The 23,172-nt window shown below is 58.3% G+C and overlaps 1 protein-coding gene across 1 annotated transcript; it reads right to left on the bottom strand.

The window, feature by feature from the left end:
• Positions 1-199: 199 nt before the first annotated feature.
• On the bottom strand, positions 200-21,962 carry IL23R (interleukin 23 receptor). Its single transcript, XM_059477710.1, is given in 16 exon segments — positions 200-574; positions 6,708-7,229; positions 8,159-8,249; positions 8,727-8,823; positions 10,631-10,681; positions 12,279-12,353; positions 13,117-13,314; positions 14,977-15,193; positions 15,718-15,800; positions 16,198-16,357; positions 16,936-17,081; positions 17,677-17,830; positions 18,591-18,727; positions 19,559-19,843; positions 20,671-20,748; positions 21,777-21,962. Coding segments are annotated over 15 exon segments (2,649 nt in total). The 5' UTR covers positions 20,729-20,748; positions 21,777-21,962.
• Between the last annotated feature and the right edge of the window lie 1,210 nt (positions 21,963-23,172).

The raw sequence follows: 23,172 nt of genomic DNA, 5'->3' as shown, positions 1-23,172 counted from the left end.
ACCCCAAATTCTGCCTTTGAGCCTCCAGCTGCTTTTCCTCCCTCCCCCAAACCCCAGGAGCACCACTGGGGCTCCTTTCCCGATCTGCCAACAATTATCATTAATTTGCTGTGGTGGGGGGACCAGAGGGGGGTTGATACCCCCCGAAATCCTGAATATCCAAAGCTCCATTTTACCTCTGGTTTCCCCTCTGTCCTCATCAGTTCCCGTGGCTGTTCCCGTGGCGGATCCCGTGTTCCGGAGCGGTTCCCGCGGCTGCTCCCGGAGCGGTTCCCGTGTTCCGGAGCGGTTCCCGTGTTCCGGAGCGGTTCCCGTGGCTGTTCCCGTGTTGGTTCCCGTGTTCCAGAGCGGTTCCCGCGGCTGTTCCCGGAGCGGTTCCCGTGTTGGTTCCCGTGTTCCAGAGCGGTTCCCTCTCTCCAGAGCGGTTCCCGCGGCTGTTCCCGGAGCGGTTCCCGTGTTGGTTCCCGCTCTCCAGAGCGGTTCCGCGGCTCGGGGGGCTCGCTGGGGCTCGGCCCGGGCCCCGCCGCCGGTCCATGCGCTCCGGGGCTGTCCGGGCCCCGAGCTCCGCCCGGAGCTGATAACAGCGTGTTTGGGGGAAGGTGTGATGGACGGCTCAGGTGATGGCTTTGCCTTCCAGTGACAGGCGGGAGGAAATCACCAGTCCACCACTTGTTTCCTTTTTGCTTCTATTTTTTTCTTGTTTCCTTTTTCTTCTCTTTTAAAAAAAAGTTTTGGTTTTTCTTTGTAAATTTTCTTGCCTTTATATAGATGTTTTCCAGTTTTCTTTTTTTCTTTTCCCCCTTTCTCTTCTTTCGTATTCTTTCTTTGCCTTTGTCTTGTTTCATTTTTCTTCTTTCTTTTTCTATTACGTTTTCTTTCTTCTTCTTCTTTTTCTCCTTTTTCTTTGTCCTTTTTCTTTTCCTTTTTACCCGTTTTCTTTTCCCCCCCTTTCCTTTTTCCTTTTTCCTTTCCCCTTTTTAATATTTTTAAATATTTAAAATATATTTAATATTTTTATAATTTTTAATATTTTTATCTTCTTTATCTTTTTTCTTTTTATCTTATCTTTTTATCATCTTTTTTCTTACTATCTTTTTCATATTTTTCCCTTTCTTTTGTATATCTTTTTATCTTTTTTATAATCTTTTTTATCTTTTTATCTTTTATCTTTTTATCTTTTTTCTTTCTTTTTATGTTTTTTATCCTTTTAATATTTTTTATCTTTTAATATTTTTTATCTTTTTTATCTATCTTTTTTCTTTCTTTTCATCTTTTTTATCCTTTTTATCTTTTTCATCCTTTTAATCTTTTTGTCTTATCATCTCTTTCCTTTGTCATTTTTTCCCTTTCTTTTTATATTTTTTTATCTTTTTATCTTTTACCTTTTTATCTTTTATCTTTTTATCTATATTTTTTCTTTTTATGTTTTTTATCTTTTTTATCTATCTTTTTTTATCTTTTCATCTTTTTATCTATCTTTTTTGTATTTTTATATTTTTAATTTATCTATATATTTTTAATCTTTTTTATATTTTTTTTATCTTTTCCCCTTTCTTTTTCCTCCATTTTCCTTTCCTGCTTTCCCCCTCCCACACTTTTAAGCCCCAAACTCTGCTGCTCCCTACGATTCCTCCTCCATTGCCTCCTGCTGACCACAGAACCCAGACAAACCAGGGAGGCTCCGGTGCCAGGGACAAAGCCTGGGGAGGAGAGGCAGAGCCGGCGGTGCCAGCCCCGGTGCCAGGGCAGGTGCCAGGGCAGGTGCCAGGGCAGGCCCGGAGTCCCCGCTGTCCCCCGGGGGTGGCGCTGAGAAAGCCCCGACAGCTCCAACGTGTCGGGTCTGGGGCTGGGGACACCGCCAGGGGCTGGGGACACCGAGGGTGGGGACACCGAGGGTGGGGACACCGCCGGGGGCTGGGGACACCGCCAGGGGTTTCTGGTGTCGCCTCCGGGCGCTCGGGGCCGCAGCAGCGCCGGGGGCAGCGAGCGCAGCCCGGGATGTGCGGGAGAGCCGGGGAGAGAGGGAGGGAGGGACAGAGTCCCGAGTTCCCGAAGGGTTTGGGGTGGAAGGGACCTTAAAGTCCACCCAGCGCCACCCCTGCCATGGCAGGGACACCTCCCACTGTCCCAGGGTGCTCCGAACCCATCCAACTGGCCTTGGGCACTGCCAGGGATCCAGGGGCAGCCACAGCAAATCTGGGAATTCCAGTTCAGCCAGGAACAATTCTCAATTCCCAGTCTCCCACCCATCCCTGCCCTCTGGCAGTGGGAGCCATTCCCTGTGTCCTGTCCCTCCATCCCTGTCCCCAGCCCCTCTGCAGCTCTCCTGGAGCCCCTTTAGGCCCTGCCAGGGGCTCTGGGCTCTCCCTGGATCCTTCTCCTCTCCAGGTGAGCACCCCCAGGTGTCCCAGCCTGGCTCCAGAGGGGCTCCAGCCCTGCAGCAGCTCCAGCAGCTCCATCACTCCCTCCTGGTGTCCGTCAGTCCTTCCCTGGAGCTGGCCATGGAGCTGTGCCCCAGCTGCAGCAGCAGGAGGAGCCGTCCCTCCCTGCAGGCGGCTGCTCTGGGGTCTCTCTGCCGTGGCTCAGTGTTCGCCATCCCTTTGTGACTCTGCTGTCCCCAGCAGGATGGAATGAGTCACCCAGCCTGGAAAATCCCATTGGTCATGTTCCTCCGAGCTGCCAGCCCGGCCAGGGAGGGCCCAGGGAGGGTTTGGGTCCAGCAGTGCCCTGGGGGATTGGATGGTGAACAAAACACATCCACAGCTGCATCCCAGCCCTGCTCCCTCATCCCAGCCCTGCTCCTCCATCCATCCCAGCCCTGCTCCTCCATCCCATCCCTGCTCCTCCATCCATCCCATCCCTGCTCCATCCATCCCATCCCAGCTCCTCCATCCATCCCATCCCTGCTCCTCCATCCATCCCATCCCTGCTCCTCCATCCATCCCATCCCTGCTCCTCCATCCATCCCATCCCTGCTCCTTCATACATCCCATCCCTGCTCCTCCATCCCATCCCTGCTCCTCCATCCATCCCATCCCAGCTCCTCCATCCCATCCCTGCTCCTCCATCCATCCCATCCCAGCTCCCCCATCCCATCCCAGCTCCTCCATCCATCCCATCCCTGCTCCTCCATCCATCCCATCCCTGCTCCTCCATCCCATCCCTGCTCCTCCATCCATCCCATCCCTGCTCCTCCATCCCAGCCCTGCTCCCAGGGCTCTCCCAGTGCCATTCCCATGGGATTTGCCCTCATGGGAAGGTGGCACTGAGGGCTGGCACTGATGTGGAGCCTGGTGAGACCCAGCCACAGCCTGCCCTCTCACATCCCCTGCTCTGAGTCACCAGCCTGGTTTCAGTCTGAGCTCAGCCCTGGGCAGGGCTGCTCACCCTCCTCCCCAAACCCCACAGAGGCTCAGGGATGGCAGAGGCTCCCCCAAATCCCATCATTTTTAAGGATTATCCCCAGTTTTGCTGCGAGGCCGCCCCAGCTGCTGCTGGCTTTGCCCTGACAGGTTTTCAGCAGGGTTCTGCTGAGCCAGGCACTTCTCTCTGCAGCTTTGCAGAGCCCGGGTCACAATCTGGGCTTTGATCTGCACCCTGTGTGCTCAGAAATCCCCCGAGGCCTGGGTGTTACTGAGCTCTGTGAAACCTCCCTGCCTGGAATCCAATTTTAGCCCTGCAGTGCCTTTATCAGCCACAATCTCTCCACATTTCACTGACAGCCAGGCGCTGGCGGGGTGGGCAGGTGCAGACACAGAGTGAACCCAGCGGCACCAGGTTACTCAGAGCAGCTTTCTGTCACCTCCTGCTGCTCTTCCCAAGGGGTTTAAGGGGTTTTTGGCCTTTGGTGCTGAGGCTTTGCCAGCTGCAGGAACCCAGACTCTGTAGATAAGGAACGAATGAAGTGACGCCATGGGTTGGTGACTAAGCTGAGCCTAAACCCGGCTCTCTGTGCTGCCAAGCTCAAACAGAATGAATTCCACTCCTCCTGCATGGCAATGGCACAAAGGGTTTAAAACCGCAGCTCAGATGCACATTAATACACCGTTTATTATGTGTTAAATTTATTTATTGCTTCTTCAGTCTCGTTTCAGGTTCAATAATTTGCAGGCTGACTTTTTGGGGAGGTGAACAAATCCCACAGGGGAGCCTCTGGCTGATCCCTGGGGGTGCTGGGACCTCCTTGCACCTTGAACTCCCCCTGGTAGACACAGACACCAGAGATAAAAAATTGAATTTTTGTTCAGAGTAAGGGGCTCATCCAGAGGCACATCCACTCTCATTTTAGCTTCTCTGTAAGATAATTTTATATTTTTTATCTTTTTAATATTTTAATCGATAAAACTCATCTGGAGTTCAGAGCAGGAGTGAGTGCCTCTCTCTGCTCTCCAACCCCCCTGAGCTGCCTGCACCCAATTCCTTGTTCCTTTTAACTTGTTCCCTCCTTCCCTTTATATATAAAAAAAATGTTTTTAAAAGAAATATTCTTTATAAAAAAATATTTTTTTTAGAACTTTGGTGATGATGAGACAGCACCGTGGTGCATCTCTGTGGGTCCTGAAAATCATGGAATTCATTCCTGAGCTGATAAACAACAAGAGGGAATCTCTGCCACTGGATCTGACTGCCAATGGTAAAACCGAGCTTAAAACAGGGGATACAAAATCCTGATACCAAAAATGAGGGGGTTTGGAATATTTGAGGGAAGGAGGGAACCCTGAGAAGTCAAAATAAATCAGTTGGGAGTGACTGTGATGGGATTAATGGGAAGCCCCATCCCTGGAAATGCTCCAGGCCAGGCTGGTTGGGGCTTGGAGCATCCTGGGATGGGGTTTGGGATCACAGAATCCAAGAATGGTTTGGGAATCCTTAAATCCACCCAGTGCCACCCTGCCATGGCAGGGACACCTCCCACTGTCCCAGGCTGCTCCAGCCCCAATGTCCTTGGGCACTGCTGCTCTGGGCACCTGTGAAATACTCCCTGTAGCAGAAATATTCCCTTTATAAGCAGAAATATTCCCTGTATCTCCCAGGGATCAGGGCAGGGTGGCACTGGTGGTTCTCTGGTGTCCATCCATGCTGGGAGCTGGGAATTCTCCATCCCTGCCCCGCTCCTGGGAATGCAGGAGCTGTGCTGCTCTGCCCAGGGGGATTTTCAGGATTCCTGGGGCTGGGAATGCACCCAGCAGCTCCTGGAGGGCAGCACCAGCCCTGTTTGGCTGGGGAACAACTCCCCCCCAGGTTTTGCAGCTCAGGTGAAGGAGCAGCACAAGCCCCAGGATGTGGACTCTGCAAAAAACCCTTCCCCTCCTCACGCTTGGGCTGCTCAGAGTCCTGTGGTGTTCTTGTACAACTTCCTTCCTGCTCCAGCAGCACTCTCTAATTCAATTTATTCAATTCTGGGCAACCTGCCCTGCCACACTCCCATTTCTGTGCTGGTTTGCTGCTTCTGAGGGGGAATCCTCCCCTCCTTGCTGGTCACTGCTCCTCTGGACACTGTGACAGATTGCTGGGCAGGGAGGAACCAGCGCAGCACACCAGGGGGATTGGGAGTGCTGAGGACAAGCAACAAAATAAATCCATTTGTGTAGCAGCTGATGGAGAAATGCTCACAGTGCATAGGAAAAACAATAGGAAAAAAAAATGGGAATATTTTGTAAGTCCCAGAACACCTGGAGATGGTTTTAGGGCTGCTGAAGGAAGGCAGCTGCTGTGTTTTACCAAAGATCCAAATCCATGCTCATGAGCCAGATAAATCCCATTTTCCTGTGCCACACTGCCCTTCCCACAGCCAGGCTGAGGGGTGACAGGGTGCTGTGAGATGATAAATCCCTCACCCAAAGGGAAGGGCTTGGCCAGTGACCACTTCAGAGGGGTTTGAAATCAGCCTGGCAGGAGGTGGAGGTGTGTTCTCACCCAATTGGGGTTTTATTGGGAATGGGAGGAAAATTAAATACAGAAAATATTCCATGTTCTTGGTTCCATGTTGTTGGTACCAGTGTGACACATAAATCCTTCTTGATGCAGGGTCTGTTCATCAGGAGCAATCCCAAAATACTTTCCACATCTCTGCCAGGATGTCTGGGGGACTTTTATATCCATTTTAGCTGCAATTAACTCCAGGAATGAAGTGCCCCAAACCTTTGGGAATGAAGTGCTCCAAACAATTGGGAATGGAGTGCTCCAAACAATTGGTAAGGCCATGCTCCGAACATTTGAGAATGAAATGCTCCAAACTTTTGAAAATTAACTGCTCCAATCTCTTGGGAATGAAATGCTCCAAACATTTGGGAATGAGATGCTCCAACCCTTTGGGAATGAAGTGCTCCAACCCTTTGGGAATGAAATGTCCCGAACCCTTGGGAAGGAAGTGCTCCAAACCCGTAACAAGAGGACGATGCTGAGCAGTAATTGAAGATATTTCACCCTGCAGGAATCTCCTGATTGCATCCCAGGAATCCAAGCTTTATGGGATTTTTTGCTTCTGCCAGTGTGAGGTAAGGTTAAAACTGGGGTTTGCTGGCCCAGGATTCCCAGGCAGCCCCAAGAAGCTGCAGCGGAGTAAGAAGGCAGAATTCCAGCGGGGAGCGTTGCTCTGGCTCTGCCATTGCCCATCCCGGTGCTGACACACCGCCTGTGTCCCTGCTCCAGGTTTATCCCCAGTCCCAGCTGCCCTCAGGGCAGCCCTGCCAGGCTGTGTGGGATGCAGGGTCCCTGTTGGTGGCCCTCAGGCAGGACAGCAGCTCCTCGGGCACCAGCATCTGCTCGGGGCCGGGCTCCCAGCGCTGCTCCGGGACGGATCCGTGTCCGTGTACAGGGAACTCCAGGCTGCTGTTGAGCACCAGGTTGATCTTGTCCAGCAGGCACAGCTGGGGGGTCCCTCCCTGCGTGTCCCACAGCTGGGGGACGGGGCTGGTGTAATCCTGGGAGAAGATTCCCAGCTCTGGCTGCGGGATGGGCGCGGGTGGCTGCGCCGGGCAGATTCCGGCAGCCACGTACCCCAAAGTGTTCCCGTCGGAGAGCTGGGGTTTGTAGGCACCCAGCTGCCCTGGGGCCGGGCTCCTGGGGGCCACCACGCTCCCGGGCACCTCCCTGGGCTCGGCCACCCCTGCCCTGGCCTCGGGGTCCCGGCGCTGGGGCCGCTCCTGCGCTGGCACCTCCTGGATATCAGAGACTGCGGGGTCCAGGAAGGGCTCCTGGAGGCTGGCACTGGGGAAATCAGCCTTGTCCTGGGAAATGAGGATAGCTGTGCCACCTTCATCCAGCCCTGCTCCTCCATCCATCCCAGCCCTGCTCCTCCATCCATCCCATCCCAGCTCCTCCATCCATCCCAGCCCTGCTCCTCCATCCATCCCATCCCTGCTCCTCCATCCATCCCAGCTCCTCCATCCTATCCCAGCTCCTCCATCCCATCCCAGCTCCTCCATCCCATCCCAGCTCCTCCATCCCATCCCTGCTCCTCCATCCATCCCATCCCAGCTCCTCCATCCATCCCATCCCAGCTCCTCCATCCCATCCCTGCTCCTCCATCCATCCCATCCCAGCTCCTCCATCCATCCCATCCCAGCTCCTCCATCCATCCCGACCCAGCTCCTCCATCCCAGCCCTGCTCCTCCATCCATCCCAGCTCCTCCATCCATCCCTGCTCCTCCATCCATCCCATCCCTGCTCCTCCATCCATCCCATCCCAGCTCCTCCATCCATCCCATCCCAGCTCCTCCATCCCATCCCTGCTCCTCCATCCCATCCCTGCTCCTCCATCCCATCCCTACTCCTCCATCCCAGCCCTGCTCCTCCATCCCATCCCTGCTCCTCCATCCATCCCAGCCCTGCTCCTCCATCCCATCCCTGATCTCACACAAGCTGCCCTCTCCCAGCTAACAGGGAATGTTACCAGAGGAAATGGCCTCAAGTCGTGCCAGGGGAGTTTTGGGCTGGAGTTTTGGGAAAATGTCTGTGTGGAACGGGCTGTCCAGCCCTGGAGGGATTTTAAATCCCCATGGATGTTGCACTTGGGGACATGGGGCAGTGTTGGCCTTGGCAGTGCTGGGGGTGGTTGGACTCGATGGTCTCAGAGGGATTTTCCAACCTGGATAATTCTGTAAAGCCCAGCTTTAATCTGAGGGGAAGCAAAGCCAGGAGATAACCCTGCCCTCACCTGGAGTGACTTCACCACAGTGCTGTTCTCCATGTGGGGAAAGTCCTCAAACATCCACCTTGGCAAGAGGGACACGAGGACGGCCTTAACCCTTCACAAAAGGCAAAAACAAACCCCAAATGTTACTGCAGTGTGTTATTCAGATATTCCTCATGCAGGATGAAACTCTCTGGGTGGGAAGGACACATGAAGAACACCCAGCCTTGGAAACTCTGGGTTCCCCATTCTTAAATTTCACCAATTTCATGTATATTTGACTGGTTTTTTGTTGGTCCCTAACTTACTGTAGAGCACCAGAAAGTCCTTTCATATGATAAATGTGTGATATTGCCCTCAGGCTGAGTTGAAAGGGACTCTGTAGTTGATTTTAAAACATCCCAGAAGAAATTTTATATTTCTTCTATGTACAAAAAAAAAAAAAAAAAAAAAAAGAAAAGAAAAAAGAAAAAAAGAAACCACAAAACCTCCCCCAAAATCCCCCCAAACCCCCAAACACCCTCCCCCAAAAAAGGGGTAAAAAATTCTGAATTGGGAGTAAGGGAAGAAGACATGGAGGAGAAAGGAATACCTTTTCCTGACTGACTTTTTAAACATCACAACTGCAAAAAGAACGGATAATCCGACCACGCTGAGGCTCAGTCCCAGGAAAACTCGGATGTCATCATCTGCAGGGGGTGGAAGGGAGGAGGTCACGGCCTGGGTGCTGCACTCACTCACCATTCACCATTCACCATTTCCTGCCCCAGAAGTGCTGACGTGAATTCCTCAGCCTGGGCTGGTTTTGCTTTTGGTTTAGGAGCTGAAACAGACCCGTGACCTTTACCAGAGGATGTGCAAGCTGAGCATCCCCAGAAGGGTGGGAAATGCTGAAACACGTCCCTGGTCCCAGCTGCAGGGTGGAGTCAGCCTCCTGCATGGGTTAATTCGATATTTCCTGGGTTTGACACCTCCCCCTTGGACAGGGCATCGTGTTTTAGCCTCGGTAGAGAGCAGAACTCAAAGCTTGCAGTCTGTGGGTGCTGCTCATCCTTCCCTGCACTTGGGGAAAAACTCCTTTATTGGCTCTTGTTGGAACCCAGGAAATCCCTCTGGCTGCCCTGGAGGGCTCCAGCCCCTGCCCAGGGGGCTCAGAGGCCTCAGCACAGAGCCCAAGGACCCTGTGCCTTTGGTCTTGATCCATGGAAAAACAATTACCAACCTTGTATGAAGGATTACAAGTCAAAAGAGTTTAAGTAGAAAATTAGTTTGTCACAGAGTGAAAAAGAGATTTTTTAGGGTTTTTAGAATGGGTGTCCAAGGGGTAAGATGAAGGAATCTGCGTCCAGCCTTTCTCCTTCTTCTTCTTGGCCTCCATCTCCTGCTGTGATGGTGGCACTTTGGGATTGGTTTAGAGTAGAAGCTCACTGTCTGACATAGGTGATGGGTATTGGGAAGTTATGGTAAATATTGTACAGGTAGTTTTTAGTATAAAAGATAACACTGCCCTGGTGGCAGGCAGAGTGCCTCTGTCTGTGCTGCTGAACAGACCTCAGCTGGACAGGAGAGAGAGTTTTATAGATAAGGAACAATAAACAACCTTGAGAATGAGAACCCAGAGCATCTGGGAGCTCTCAATTCCCACTGCCAGGAGCTGCCTGGGTTAAACCCCCCATAGGACAAAGCCTGACCCAGCAAGGCAGAGCTCCCACACAGGACAAAGCCTGGCCCAGCAAGGCAGAGCTCCCACACAGGACAAAGCCTGGCCCAGCAAGGCAGAGCTCCCATGGGACAAAGCCTGGCCCAGCAAGGCAGAGCTCCCACAGCACAAAGCCTGGCCCAGCAAGGCAGAGCTCCCACACAGGACAAAGCCTGGCCCAGCAAGGCAGAGCTGCCACGGGACAAAGCCTGGCCCAGCAAGGCAGAGCTCCCACACAGGACAAAGCCTGGCCCAGCAAGGCAGAGCTGCCACGGGACAAAGCCTGGCCCAGCAAGGCAGAGCTCCCACAGCACAAAGCCTGGCCCAGCAAGGCAGAGCTCCCACACAGGACAAAGCCTGGCCCAGCAAGGCAGAGCTGCCACGGGACAAAGCCTGGCCCAGCAAGGCAGAGCTCCCACACAGGACAAAGCCTGGCCCAGCAAGGCAGAGCTGCCACGGGACAAAGCCTGGCCCAGCAAGGCAGAGCTCCCACAGCACAAAGCCTGGCCTAGCAAGGCAGAGCTCCCACACAGGACAAAGCCTGGCCTAGCAAGGCAGAGCTGCCACAGGACAAAGCCTGGCCCAGCAAGGCAGAGCTGCCACACAGGACAAAGCTTGGCCCAGCAAGGCAGAGCTGCAACACAGGACAAAGCCTGGCCTAGCAAGGCAGAGCTCCCACAGCACAAAGCCTGGCCCAGCAAGGCAGAGCTGCAACACAGGACAAAGCCTGGCGTAGCAAGGCAGAGCTGCCACACAGGACAAAGCTTGGCCCACCAAGGCAGAGCTGCCCTCCTTACCCTGGGACATCTCGCTGTAGATGCTGCCCAGGAGCGACTCCTCTGCAGGGGCTGGAACAGAGAGAGGGAAAAAATGTCTGTGGTTCCTTCAGAGGGCTCTGGGTGACACCAAACCTGCCTTGGTTCTATCTTTTGAGAAAAATAAATAATGGTGTAACAAGGACAATTTAGCTCCCTGAAGCAATGAGTAACTCCAGCTCTGCTGGGCTCTCCACATCATCCCCACAATTAAATGAGATGTTGATCAATCCTGTCCCCACCTACAGAACCTCTTCCCCGCACATCCCTCCCTGCCCTCAGCACTCTAAACAAGGATTTAGTCCCCCTGGGGAGCTCCATCATTTTCCACAAGCACTCCCAGGTTGTTAACATCTTTTCCAGAGAAGTTGTGGATCCCTGGAGTGTCCCAGGCCAGGCTGGAGCAGCCTGGCACAGTGGGAGGTGTCCCTGCCATGGCAGGGGTGGCACTGGATGGGATTTGAGGTCAATTCCAACCCAGCCCATTGTGGGATTCTGTGATTCCCAAAGTGCCTGCACCCCTTGGGAATGAATTTCCTGATTATTTCCATGCAGTGAGGGAAGATCTGCAGCTGGAGGCCCTGCCATGGCAAGAAGCCTCTTTCTGCTGAGATAAGCAGCCAGCTTTGATCCTGGCCAGTTCAGCGATTCCCTCTGATCCTGGCCAGTTCAGCAATTCCCTCGGGATCCCTTGTCCCTGATTTGGAGCCACAGGGAAGGGTCCTGCCCCGCGGACAGCACCCAGGGCCAACCCGGGACACCCATCCAGGAACGTCTGCTTGTGTTTCCTGGGAACAGCTGCCCTGCTCCAGGGGCTCCTGCAGGGCCACGGGGCTGCTCTGGCACAGGAGAAACCCCTGAGCAGCTGCAGAGGGCCCATCTCAGGTGGCATCAGAGCCAGGAGCTGGGGACACCCTCGGGTGTCCCCTCAGGTGTCACCTGCAGGTACTTTGGGCTCTGACAGCCCTTGATGGTCCTGCCCAGCCCCACCTGGCCCCAGGGTGGGCTCTATTTAAGGCCAGCCCTGGCCCTCAGCCCCAGCTGGGCTGGGCTGGGGCAGCTCTGGGGCTCAGACCCTGCTCTGGTGTCACAGCTTGGCCTCACCCTCCTGCGCAGCTCTGAGGGTGCACAAAGCCACCCCAGTGCTGGAAATGAGGTTTTCCTTCCTTCCCCAAACCCTTCCCAGCACTGACCCAGCTGCAGATGTCCCCCCCCCCAAGGCTCTGTGACTCCAGGTAGGAAGGGCAGGCTGGCTCTGCCCAGCTGCTCCCTGGAAAAGCTCTGTGCTGGATTTTGGTTTATCTGCAACATCTTACTGTGAGTTCTGCATGTGCAAACTCACTTTTCTGCCCCAGAAAGGGACAACGACCCCGCAGGTGCCTCTGCTGATGGGAAATGAGGTTCTGGGTCTGTGCAGGGAGCAAAGACCAGCTGGAGATGGGTCTGACACCAGTACATCGATTAAATGTGTTCTATCCTTTCCCGCCCTGCTCGGTAGGAGCAAACACCAGCTGGAGACGGGTCTGACACCAGTCCATTGGTTAAATGCATTTTATCCTTTCCTTGCCGTGCTGGGCGGGAGGGTTTGCGCCGTTCCCAGCCCCAGGGATGTTTCCCCCGTCAGGCTCACCTGGGCTGGAGCGGGGAGCGCTGATCCCGCCGGGATACACCGCGTACAGCCGCGCCTGCCGCGGAGCCGCTGTCCCTGCCGGCAAAGCACAGATTTACCTTCAAAATGGGCATTTTGTCTGCTGGGCTGGGCCAGGGGCTGGCTACTGAGCGGTGACAGCAGCTGAGTTACCCCTTGAGGGTCTGGGGTCGTTCCTGGCCCACCAGCTCGTTTTTAATTCATTAAATAATGAATGCATTTAATTAATTTTCTTTCCCTCCCCATCCCCTCCTTCCCCTGTGATCTTCACCCAGGGACCCAAATCCCACTGTCTGCCCTCACATCTCCAGCTGCTTCCCTCCCCTCCTTCTCTAAGGACTCTCCATGGCCCCACTCCCTCCCCCAAAAAAGTGGGCAGGGGCTCAAACTCAAATGAAGCTGCCTTGATAGTCTGGTTTGGATTTATAATTTAATCCTGATTGATAGTCTGATTCAGATTTATAATCTAATTCGAATTTATAATGTAATTCAGATTGATAGTTTGATTTGGATTTATAATCTAATTTGGATTTATGCTCTGATTTGGATTTCTAATCTAATCCTGATTGATAGTTTGATTTGGATTTATAATGTAATCTGGATTTATAGTCTGATTTGGATTTATAATCTAATTGAGATTTATAGTCTGATTTGGATTTATAATCTAATTCAGATTTATAGTCTGATTTGGAGTTATAATCTAATCCAGATTTACAGTCTGATTTGGATTTATAATCTAATCCACATTTACAGCCTGATTTGGATTTCTAAGGTCCTGAGGAGCAGTGCCCAGCAGAAGGGGGTTCCTGGGCTGTCCCACCTGGGATGTAGGTGTGAGTTTGGTGTTTTGGGATTCTCTCCCAGCTGTGTTGCTCCTGCAGGCCGTGCTGGGGGCCGGACACCCACTCCAGGATGAACCAGAGCAGGGGGCTCTGGCTGGGCTGGGGGCGCTGCCACCGCACCAGGGCCCTGCTCTGCTGCTCCTGCTGCACCTCCAGCGCCTCCGGGGCCGGGAACTCTGTGGGGAAACGGGGCAGGGGCAACTCAAACAGCCCAAACCCATCCTTGGGGACCGGGGAGGGTCAGCCCAGCCCAGGGGAAATGTGGCTTTCCTGGAGGGGTTTGAAAGCTGAAGGGTGAGCAGGGAATTACAGAATATGGTGGGTTTGTATATAAACACACACACACACACACACACACACACACACATATATATATATATATATATAAAATAGAATTATTCAGGTTAGAAAAGACCTTAAAGATCAAGGCCACCACTGTCCCATGTCCCCAAGTGCCACATCCATGTGGCTTTTGAATCCCTCCAGGGATGGGGATTCACCCCTGCCCTGGGCACCTGTGTGTCCCAAATGTTCCCAAATGTTCACCCTGAGGCCGTTCCCTCTGCTCCTGTCCCTGTTCCCAGCCTGCTCCCTGGGCTGTCCCCTCCTGTGCAGAGCCACAAGGGCCCCTGAGCCTCCTTTGCTCCGGGCTGAGCCCCTGCCCAGCTCCTCAGGGATTCTGCAGCCCCTGCCCAGCTCCTCAGGGATTCTGCAGCCCCTGCCCAGCTCCTCAGGGATTCTGCAGCCCCTGCCCTGCTCCTCAGGGATTCTGCAGCCCCTGCCCAGCTCCTCAGGGATTCTGCAGCCCCTGCCCAGCTCCATTCCCTGCCCTGGGCACTCTCCAGCCCCTCACTCTCCTTCATGGGGACAGTCCCTGCCCTGTGCCTGGCACAGCCCAGGTGCCCGTGGCCCTCCAGCTGTGCTCCTCCCCAGCCAGATGTGGAACTCTGTGCTTGCAAGCCCCGCACCCTCAGCTCTGAAATGCTTCAGCTGTCCCTGCTTACCAGAAACGTGCAGGGTTCTGATAAGCATCAGAGTCGAGAGAGGTTTTTCCACCTTATTTCTCTTCAGTTTCCTTTTAGTCATGTGTTTGTCCTCAGCCTGAATGGGACTTTCCCCTCCCATTGCTCATTCAGACACGTTTTTCGGAACGAGCAAAACGTGGTTGTGGGGGGAAACCACACCTTGGGGCACAGGGACCATAAGGTGGCCCTAAAAGGATTTAAAAGGATTTTTTCCCCCCTTCTTTTTCAGTTTGCAAGGACCCAGCTCCCAGGAGCAGCCTGGCACCCTTTGCTTTGCCAGCCAACACGGACAGGGCTAACTTAAAAATGAGTTTGTTGCTGCAGCCTTGGGAGGTGAAGGGCTGAGATTCCAGAGCCTGAACGGGCTCCAGGAGAGCTGCAGAGGGACTGGGGACAGGGATGGAGGGACAGGACACAGGGAATGGCTCCCACTGCCAGAGGGCAGGGATGGGTGGGAGATTGGGAATTGTTCCCTGGCAGGGTGGAGAGGGGCTGGGCTGGAATTCCCAGATTTGCTGTGGCTGCCCCTGGATCCCTGGCAGTGCCCGAGGCCAGGCTGGACATTGGAGCAGCCTGGGACAGTGGGAGGTGTCCCTGCCATGGGACAATGAAATCAGCTGGGCTTTAAGGTCTCTCTCAACCCCAAACCACTCCAGAATTCCATGATTCACATCCAGCTGGGGAGCAGCTCCAGGGAACCTGTCTGGAGGGCTCTGTGCCCCCGGTGGAGCGGGCAGAGCTGTGCCAGGGCTCTCCCGGTGCCAAATCCAGCGTTTCCCTGGGGCGGGGTCGGTGCCGGCGGTGCCCCCGTACCTTGCGGAGCTGCCGCCCAGTTCAGAGGGATGCTGGCGGGGCTGGAGGCGCCCTTGGCGTTGCGGGCGGTGACGAGGAGGCTGCGGGCTCCGGGCGGCACCAGCAGCGAGCACTCGGTGCCCGCGGTGAGGCACAGCGGCCACAGCGCTCCCGCGGGGCCCTCCGCGCTCACGGCGTAGCCCAGGATCCTCCCGCGGGCATCCCGGGCCGACAGCGGCTGCGGGGGCGAGAGAGGCCGGGATCGGGGGGTCTGACACCCCCACAGCCGGCCGGGATCGGGGGCTCTGACACCCCCACAGCCGGCCGGGATCGGGGGGTCTGACACCCCCACAGCCGGCCGGGATCGGGGATCTGACACCCCCAGAGCCGGCCGGGATCGGGGGGTCTGACACCCCCACAGCCGGCCGGGATCGGGGGGTCTGACACCCCCACAGCCGGCCGGGATCGGGGGCTCTGACACCCCCACAGCCGGCCGAGATCGGGGGGTCTGAGCCCACACCCGGCCCGGATCGGGGGCTCTGACACCCCCACAGCCGGCCGGGATCGGGGGGTCTGACACCCACACACCCGGCCCGGATCGGGGATCTGAGCCCACACCCGGCTGTGACACCTTTACGGGGATGGGGATGTGGCTCCGAGCCGGGCTGGCCCTGTCCCGCCGTCCCCGCGGGCTCCGCAGGGAGGCGGCACCGGCGCTGCCCGGGGAGGAGCGGCGGAGCCGAGGCCGCCCCGAGCCCGTACCTTGATCAACACCGTCACCTCGTGGCTGCCGTTCGGCAGGGACCGGCCCAGGCGCCGCCACACGGCGGGAGCGGCGGCGGGGGCTGCGGAGGAGCGGGGACGCCGCGAGTGACACACCGGGAGTGACACCGAGGGGACAGCGTGACACACCGGGGGTGACGCTGGGAGTGACACCGTGACACCCCGAGGGGGCCCGGGGCTCCCACCCACCCGCAGCCCCTCCCGACCGGCTGGCAGAGCAGCGGTGGCGCTTCTGTTCGGGATGAGCCCGCCCCGTTCCCCGCTGGCACCGGCACGGGAGGGCGGCGCTGCCTCGCTCATCCGTGCCAGGCTCATGCCAAAGCCAGCAGCTGGCACGGATGGGCGGAGCTGGCTCAGGGTGACCGCGATTTGTCGCGACACCTCGGCTGATGTGGTTTTCCCCCCCAGGGCAGCAAGCAGGGCGCTGAGGACCGTGGGTGTCGCCGGCGCTGAGCCCACCTGCCTCGGGGGTGCGGTACACGAACGGGGGGCTCCAGGCGCTCCAGGGGCTGCGGGCGCTGCCGAGCCGGCACCTGGCCTGGAACACGAACTCGGTGTCGCTCTGCAGCTCGTGCTGCCAGCGGGGACCCTCCGGGGGCACCTTGGCACACGGCTCCACCTGCCAGGGAAGCACAGGGACACTGCGGGTGACACGTTTGACAGGGGAGTGGGACACAGCGGGTCCCTGCTGCCACCCCTGCGGGATGGGCAGGGATGGGCGGGACCCGCCCGGTCCCCTCCGGTGCCACCTTGCGTGGCACAGCCAGAGCCCCCAGCCACGCTGGGAGTGCCAGCACGGAGATTTTGGGGCTCCTGTGGCAGCGGGGATCCAGGCTCAGCCCTGGCAGCACTCAGGGAGTTTCCATCCCTGCCCCAGTGTGGGTTTGGGGTTTTTTTGTCTGGGGTGTGCTCTGAGCATCCCCAGGATTTTGTGCCTTGTCCTTGCAGAGCGGAATGTTTGGGAATATTTGGAATTCTGTCTTTTCGCTCAGAAAGCTGAGCTAACCCTGCCCACGAGGCCATCTGCTGTCCCCCCCAGGTGGCATCAGCTCTGCTGTCCCCTGCCTGTGGCCGGGGGTGCCCGTTTGAGCACACCAGAGCCCAGGGGTGAGTCTGGAGTACCCCCAAATATTCCCATTGCCCGCGGGGTCTGCAGCAGGAGCGGGACTGGGGCAGTGAGGGGGTCTGGGGTCTCACGTGCCACGTCGGGGTGCCCCTGGCCCTGTGCCTCTCCTGGCAGTGCACGTCCCTCAGGCGCGTGAGGCTCCTCCAGCGCGTGGTGGTGATGGCTGGGGACATGTCCGTGGTCTCGGCGCCCGTGGGCACGGGCAGGGCGGGCACCACTGCGGGCACAGCAGGGAACAGCAGGGTGGGGACTGTCCCTGGGCTCAGGGGTGTCCCCAGAGTGACACAGCAGGGCAGGGAGGCCAGGCATGGCCGCAGCACACCATGCTGCTCACGGGGGGACAGAGGGAGGGATGGATGGAGTGGAGGGATAACGGAGGGATAGAAGGATCAGTGGAGGGAGGGATGGATGGAGGGATGGATGATAGATGGAGACATTGATGGATGGATGGATGGATGGATGGATGGACGGATGGATGGATGGACGGATGGATGGATGGATGGATGTAGAAGGATAGTGGAGGGATGGAACGGATCAATGGATCGATGATGGACGGACGGATGGACAGACAGATGGATGGATAATAGATGGAGACATAGATGGACGGATGGATGGACGGACGGAGGTGGAGGGATAATGGAGAGATGGAAGGATCAATAGAGGGATGGATGGACAGATGGGGACATGGATGGATGGATGATAGATGGAGACACAGATGGACAGATGGATGGATGGATGATAGATGGAGACATGGACAGACCGATGGACAGATAGAGGGACAGATGGATGGACAGATGGACGGATGTCCGTACCGAGCTCCTGCAGGCTGAGGCGCTGAGGGGCAGAGCGGGCAGTGCCCAGCGCGTTGCTGGCCTGCACCCACACCCAGTACTGGCTGTCGTTGTGCAGCTCCCTCAGCAGCACAGGTGAGTCTGCAGGGAAGGTCTTTTCTTCCTCCTCATCCTCCTCATCCCGTGCCACCACCCTGGAAGCAGAAGGCAGCCCTGTCAGTGCATATCCCAGCACCACAGCCCCGCTGGCATGGCCACTCCCAAACCTGACACTTGTCACCCCTAAAGCAAGCTGGGAGTTCATTCCCTTCCCTGACACTGCTGATGGGCTTTTGTATTCTCACAGTGGTAAAAGAACTCCTTCCTTTCTGGCTGCATGGATCAGCTTGATTCCAAATTTCGGCAGGAGCTTTGTCCCTTCTCCTCACAAAGCTTGGGATGAGACATATGATGGGATTTAATGTCCTTAAAATTGAGAAAGGAGAACTGATAGCCTGAGAGGGGACCAGCCACGGCATCCTGGCATGGGTGTGACATGCCAGGTGCTACCATGGGGACCAGCCATGACATTTTGGGATGGGGTGTGACATGCCAGGTGGTGCCGTGGGGACCTTGGTGGCAGGGAGCATCCCAGGGTGGGACTGTGGCACACTGTGTGGCAGCCAGCACCTCTGCTTCGGCTGGGCTTTGGGGTTTGGGCAGTGTTGGGGTCACCCTCTCCTTACCCCAGAGGGAGCCCCAGCCGCTGGAAGCTGCAGCTTCCCCACGGTGGGGCTCGATGGGGTGTGAGCCAGGGCGCTGCGGTGAGCGTGCGGCTCTGGGGCAGGAGGTGACAAAACGTGAGCTGAAGGAAGTGGAACTGGGGCACGGCAGGGCTGCTGTCAATGGGGCTGTCACCGGGGGCTGTCCCCGGGGCTGTCACCGGGGGCTGTCACCCCCGAGGCTCACCTGCGCAGGTGGAGGCTGTGCCGGGTGCGCAGGTGCGTGGTCCGGCCCCGCTCCCATCGGCACCGCAGGCGCTCCGAGCCCTCGGCGATGGCGCAGCTCAGGTTCCCGGGGGGGTCCGGGGGGTCTGCGGGGCGAGCCCGGGTGAGGCTCGGCCCCGGAACACGGGGCAACACGGGGCACTCACACCCGGCTCGGGGGGGACACGGGGCACTGACAGCCCGGGGCTCGGGGACACGGGGGGACACGGGGCACTCACAGCCCGGCTCGGGGACACGGGGGGACACGGGGCACTCACAGCCCGGCTCGGGGACACGGGGGGACACGGGGCACTCACAGCCCGGCTCGGGGACACGGGGGGGACACGGGGCACTCACAGCCCGGCTCGGGGGGGACACGGGGCACTCACACCCGGCTCGGGGACACGGGGGGACACGGGGCACTCACAGCCCGGCTCGGGGACACGGGGGGACACGGGGCACTCACAGCCCGGGGCTCGGGGAACACGGGGGGACACGGGGCACTCACAGCCCGGGGCTCGGGGACACGGGGGGACACGGGGCACTCACAGCCCGGCTCGGGGACACGGGGGGACACGGGGCACTCACAGCCCGGGGCTCGGGGACACGGGGGGACACGGGGCACTCACAGCCCGGCTCGGGGACACGGGGGGACACGGGGCACTCACAGCCCGGCTCTGGGACACGGGGGGACACGGGGCACTCACAGCCCGGCTCGGGGGTACAGGGGGTCACACGGGGCACTCACAGCCCGGCTCGGGGACACGGGGGGACACGGGGCACTCACAGCCCGGCTCTGGGACACGGGGGGACACGGGGCACTCACAGCCCGGCTCGGGGGTACAGGGGGTCACACGGGGCACTCACAGCCCGGCTCTGGGACACGGGGCACTCACAGCCCGGCCCCGGGGGGACACGGGGGGACACGGGGCACTCACAGCCGGCCCGGATCTCGGTGCCGCACACCACGCGGTGTCTCTGGGCGCAGCGGGAGAAGCAGGTGACGCTGACGAGGGGCAGCTGGAAGCGGGGCAGGTGGAGGCGCTCGGCGCCGTCGCGCAGGGCCAGCAGGGAGCTGTAGTTGAGGGAGATGAAGAGCTGCTGCGGCGAGGGGCAATCCAACCAGGACTCGCAGCCGATGGAGATGTCGGAGCCCAGCAGCACCACGGGCCTGGGCTCGGGCTCGATCCACACGCGCCCGTTGCACGTCAAGTTCGCAGCACCTGCGCCAAAGCGGGTGGGCTATGCCAGATCTGTCCCGGGGCTGTCCCGGGGCTGCAGGGCTCGGCAGGGAGCGGATCCCCTCCCTGGGATGCCCTGCAGCCAGGGGATTACAGCCCGCCCTGCTCACCTTCAACCCCGTGGGATGCAGGTAAACTGAGGCACGAGTGATGCCGGGGAGAAATTGTCCCCCCTGAGGGTGCCCAGAGGAGCTGTGGCTGCCCCTGTACCCCTGGCAATGCCCAAAGGCAGGCTGGACAGGGCTGGGAGCGCTCTGTCCCTGCTCCAGGTCCCTCCCACCCAAACCAGGCCTGGATGCGCCCCCCGCCCCCGCTGCAGCGCCCCGGCCCCGCTGACTCATCCCGGCCGAGCAGAAACGGCCCCGTTCCGCCGGTTTCACCCATCTCGGGGCCGCTCTAACGTTAAATGAGTGCAGGGAAAAAACCCGCGCCCCGAGAGCTCTGATCCCCCAGATTAGCGCGGCGGGGGCGCGTCCCTTCCCTATCAGATGGAGCTCGGCAGCAGCGCCGGCTCTCGGCGCTATCGGCTCCATCTGCCCTTCCTGGAAAGGGCAGGGCTGAGCCCGGGGGCTGCAGGGACGGGGGCAGAGCTGGCACGGGGGCTGCAGGGCCCTGGGAATGGCCCCGGGAGCCTGGGAATGTCCCCGCTCCGAGGAGGGAAGGGGAAGGAGCTCAGGGCACGGGACCCCTCCCGCAATGCTCCCCTCAAACCCCACAGCTCTGGGATTGTCCCGTTCCCACCCCAAACCCCCCGCGGGCCCGGGGCGCTGCTCGGGTGCCATCCCGGTGTCCCTGTCACCGTCACTCACCCGGGCACAGGCAGCAGAGCAGGACGGGCAGCACCAAAGCCTGGCCCGGCCCCGCCATGGGCTGGGCTGCGGCATCGCCTGGGGAGCGAAAAACCGTGGAGAAATTCCTGCAGGGAGGATGTGGGACCGGGGAAAGGGATGTGGGCTCGGGGCAGGGAGAGCTGAGCAGCCCTGCCCCGGAGAAGGTGGGACGGGGGTCTCAGGGCGTGCTGCCCCTCTGCCCAGAGCCCGCCGGGTGCTGCCTGCGGGGCTGGGGTCCCAGGGACACAGCGGAGATGGGGATGCGCTGCAATGAGCCCCCCGAGGGTCGGGAGCACCTGGGATGTGTGGAAGGGCTGGGGGAGATCTGGAATGAGCCCCCCGAGGGTGTGGAAGGGCTGGGGGAGCTGCTCAACCTGGAGAGGAGGGTCCTTGGGGATGGATGTTTGATGAGGAGTAAAGAGGAGCGAGGCAAACTCCTCCCAGGGACAGGACAGGAGGCAACGGGGTCAGGAAATCAGGAAATTCCAATTTAACATAAAAAAAGCTCTTTAAATGTCAGAGTGGGGCTGCTGCCCTGAGGGCTTTGGTCCTGCAGTCTCCATCCCTGGGGCTGCTCAGACACGTTTTTATGGGATGGAAACTCCCTGTTTCCATCACATCTTCTCCACAGGTCCTGCCCAGGCTGAGCCTGGCTCTTCCCAGCACTGAACGCCCAGAGACAGCCTCAAAATCCCGGGCCATGCTTCCCACCCTTGTGCCTGCACCCCACTGCTGCTCGGATTTTCCCTTGCTCCCTTTGCCTCTCTCCACAGCCTCTTTGGGAGAGTTCCCACAAGCCAGGAAAGCAATCCCAGCCTCGCCAGCCTCGTGGGGCCGGGTTTGGGGCCGGAAGGGCTCTGCAGCACCCACAGCACACACTGGTGAGGAGCAGGGAGATGCAGCTCCCGGGGGGCAATTGCTCCTTTCCATCCCCCTGGAGGCATCCCCTGGAGCTGGGGTGGCTGCAGCACCCCCAGGCCCCTCTGGGGTCACAGAGCGGACCCCAAACCAGCCCTGCCACCCCCATTCTCCTGCCTGGGCTGAGCAGAGCCCACGCTCCCTCATCCCCCTTCCCCATGCAATACCTGCAGTCAGCAATGGCGAGTTTCCCTGGAGGGAGGCCAGAGTCCTCAGTAAAAGCCTCAAAACGCTGTTTTTCAGCCCAAAGCAGGCCAGCAGCAGCAGCAGCAGCGAGTGCTCTGGTGCTCCTCGTGCGGGGTGAGGTGACCTGGTTTGGTTTTGGGGCTGATCAAGCGTTCACCGTGGGTGAGTCAAACCTCAAGTGCCTCCCTATTACCTGACCTACAAAGAGAGGCTGTCACTTCCCAAGTGCCCACGAGCCTGCTGCAAACCAGGGCAAGTGAAAAAATGCATTGGGGTCCTGTGAGAAGGGCTGGGAGCTGTGAATGAGCCCAGCTCTGCCTCCTCTGGAGTCACATTTGTGTTTTTATTCCAGTTTAGAGGCGTTTGCAGACTCCAGAGCGAAAGGAACGAGGCCATTTGGAGATGCTGGGCTTTGAGCTGCTCTCCTGGTGCACTAGGGCTGAGGAAACGGGAATTCAGCAGGAAGGGAGAGGCTGCTCCGCGGTGCCAACCCAAACCCCACGGAACCTTCCCCGGGGCTGTGCCAGGAGGGACAAACAAACGCAGGAGCAGCGGGTGAGGAGCAGCAGGGTGAAATCAGGGGCTGGGAGCCGGGCAATGCTTACCTTGGCAGCGCTCAGGACGTGTGGCACCACCGGGAGAGGGCACAGAGCAGCCGAGTTCCCTCCCGGTGTGAGTCAGTCCTTGGGGAAACCCAGCGTCCCCTCGAGGGGAAGGGAAGGGGCGGGAAGGGGCTCCTCGGCGTCCCGGCAGCGTTTGGGCTCAGCCTGGTGCAGCCGAGCCCATCCCCGGGGCTGCTTTGTGTCCTCGGAGCACGGCAGAGTCCCGGGTGCTCTCAGGGAAAGAGCTTCTCCTGCCGATGGAAACTCCTTAAGGAACGGAGGTGTTGTCACCAGCACTGAGTGTCACCCCTCGGTGGTCGTGCTGTCCCCAGCTGTCGCAGGCAGCGCATTCCCAGCGCGGGGATGCTCCGGGGATGCTCCGGGGATGCTCCGGGGCTCTTCACCCCCGGCTCCCACAGCCCGGCCCGGCGCCTCCTTCCCTCGCCTCCTCAAGAGTTAAACCTCAAAAACAGTGTTAACCTCATTAGACAAGGCAACCACAGGAAACCCCGCACTGCTCCCGCCTCTGCCTCGGGGAGGAAACGTCGGGGAGCAGAATTCACCCCCGGGGAAGGCAGAGCCTCCCCTGCCAGCAAACCCCGGTGCTCCGGGCTTCGCCTGATCCACGGGGATCTTTGTGGTAGGGAGAGCAGGAGCCTGCTGGCTGGTGCGGTTATGTGATGTATATAATGTGTGTAATGTATATAATGTGTTTAATGTATGTAATGTGTATAATGTGTGCCATGTGCCTGTGCGGCAGCAGGATCGGCTGGGT

The sequence above is a fragment of the Ammospiza nelsoni genome, chromosome 9 (assembly GCF_027579445.1).
Source record: "Ammospiza nelsoni isolate bAmmNel1 chromosome 9, bAmmNel1.pri, whole genome shotgun sequence".
Lineage (NCBI taxonomy): Eukaryota > Metazoa > Chordata > Aves > Passeriformes > Passerellidae > Ammospiza > Ammospiza nelsoni.
This window is presented reverse-complemented; position numbering and strand designations above follow the sequence as displayed.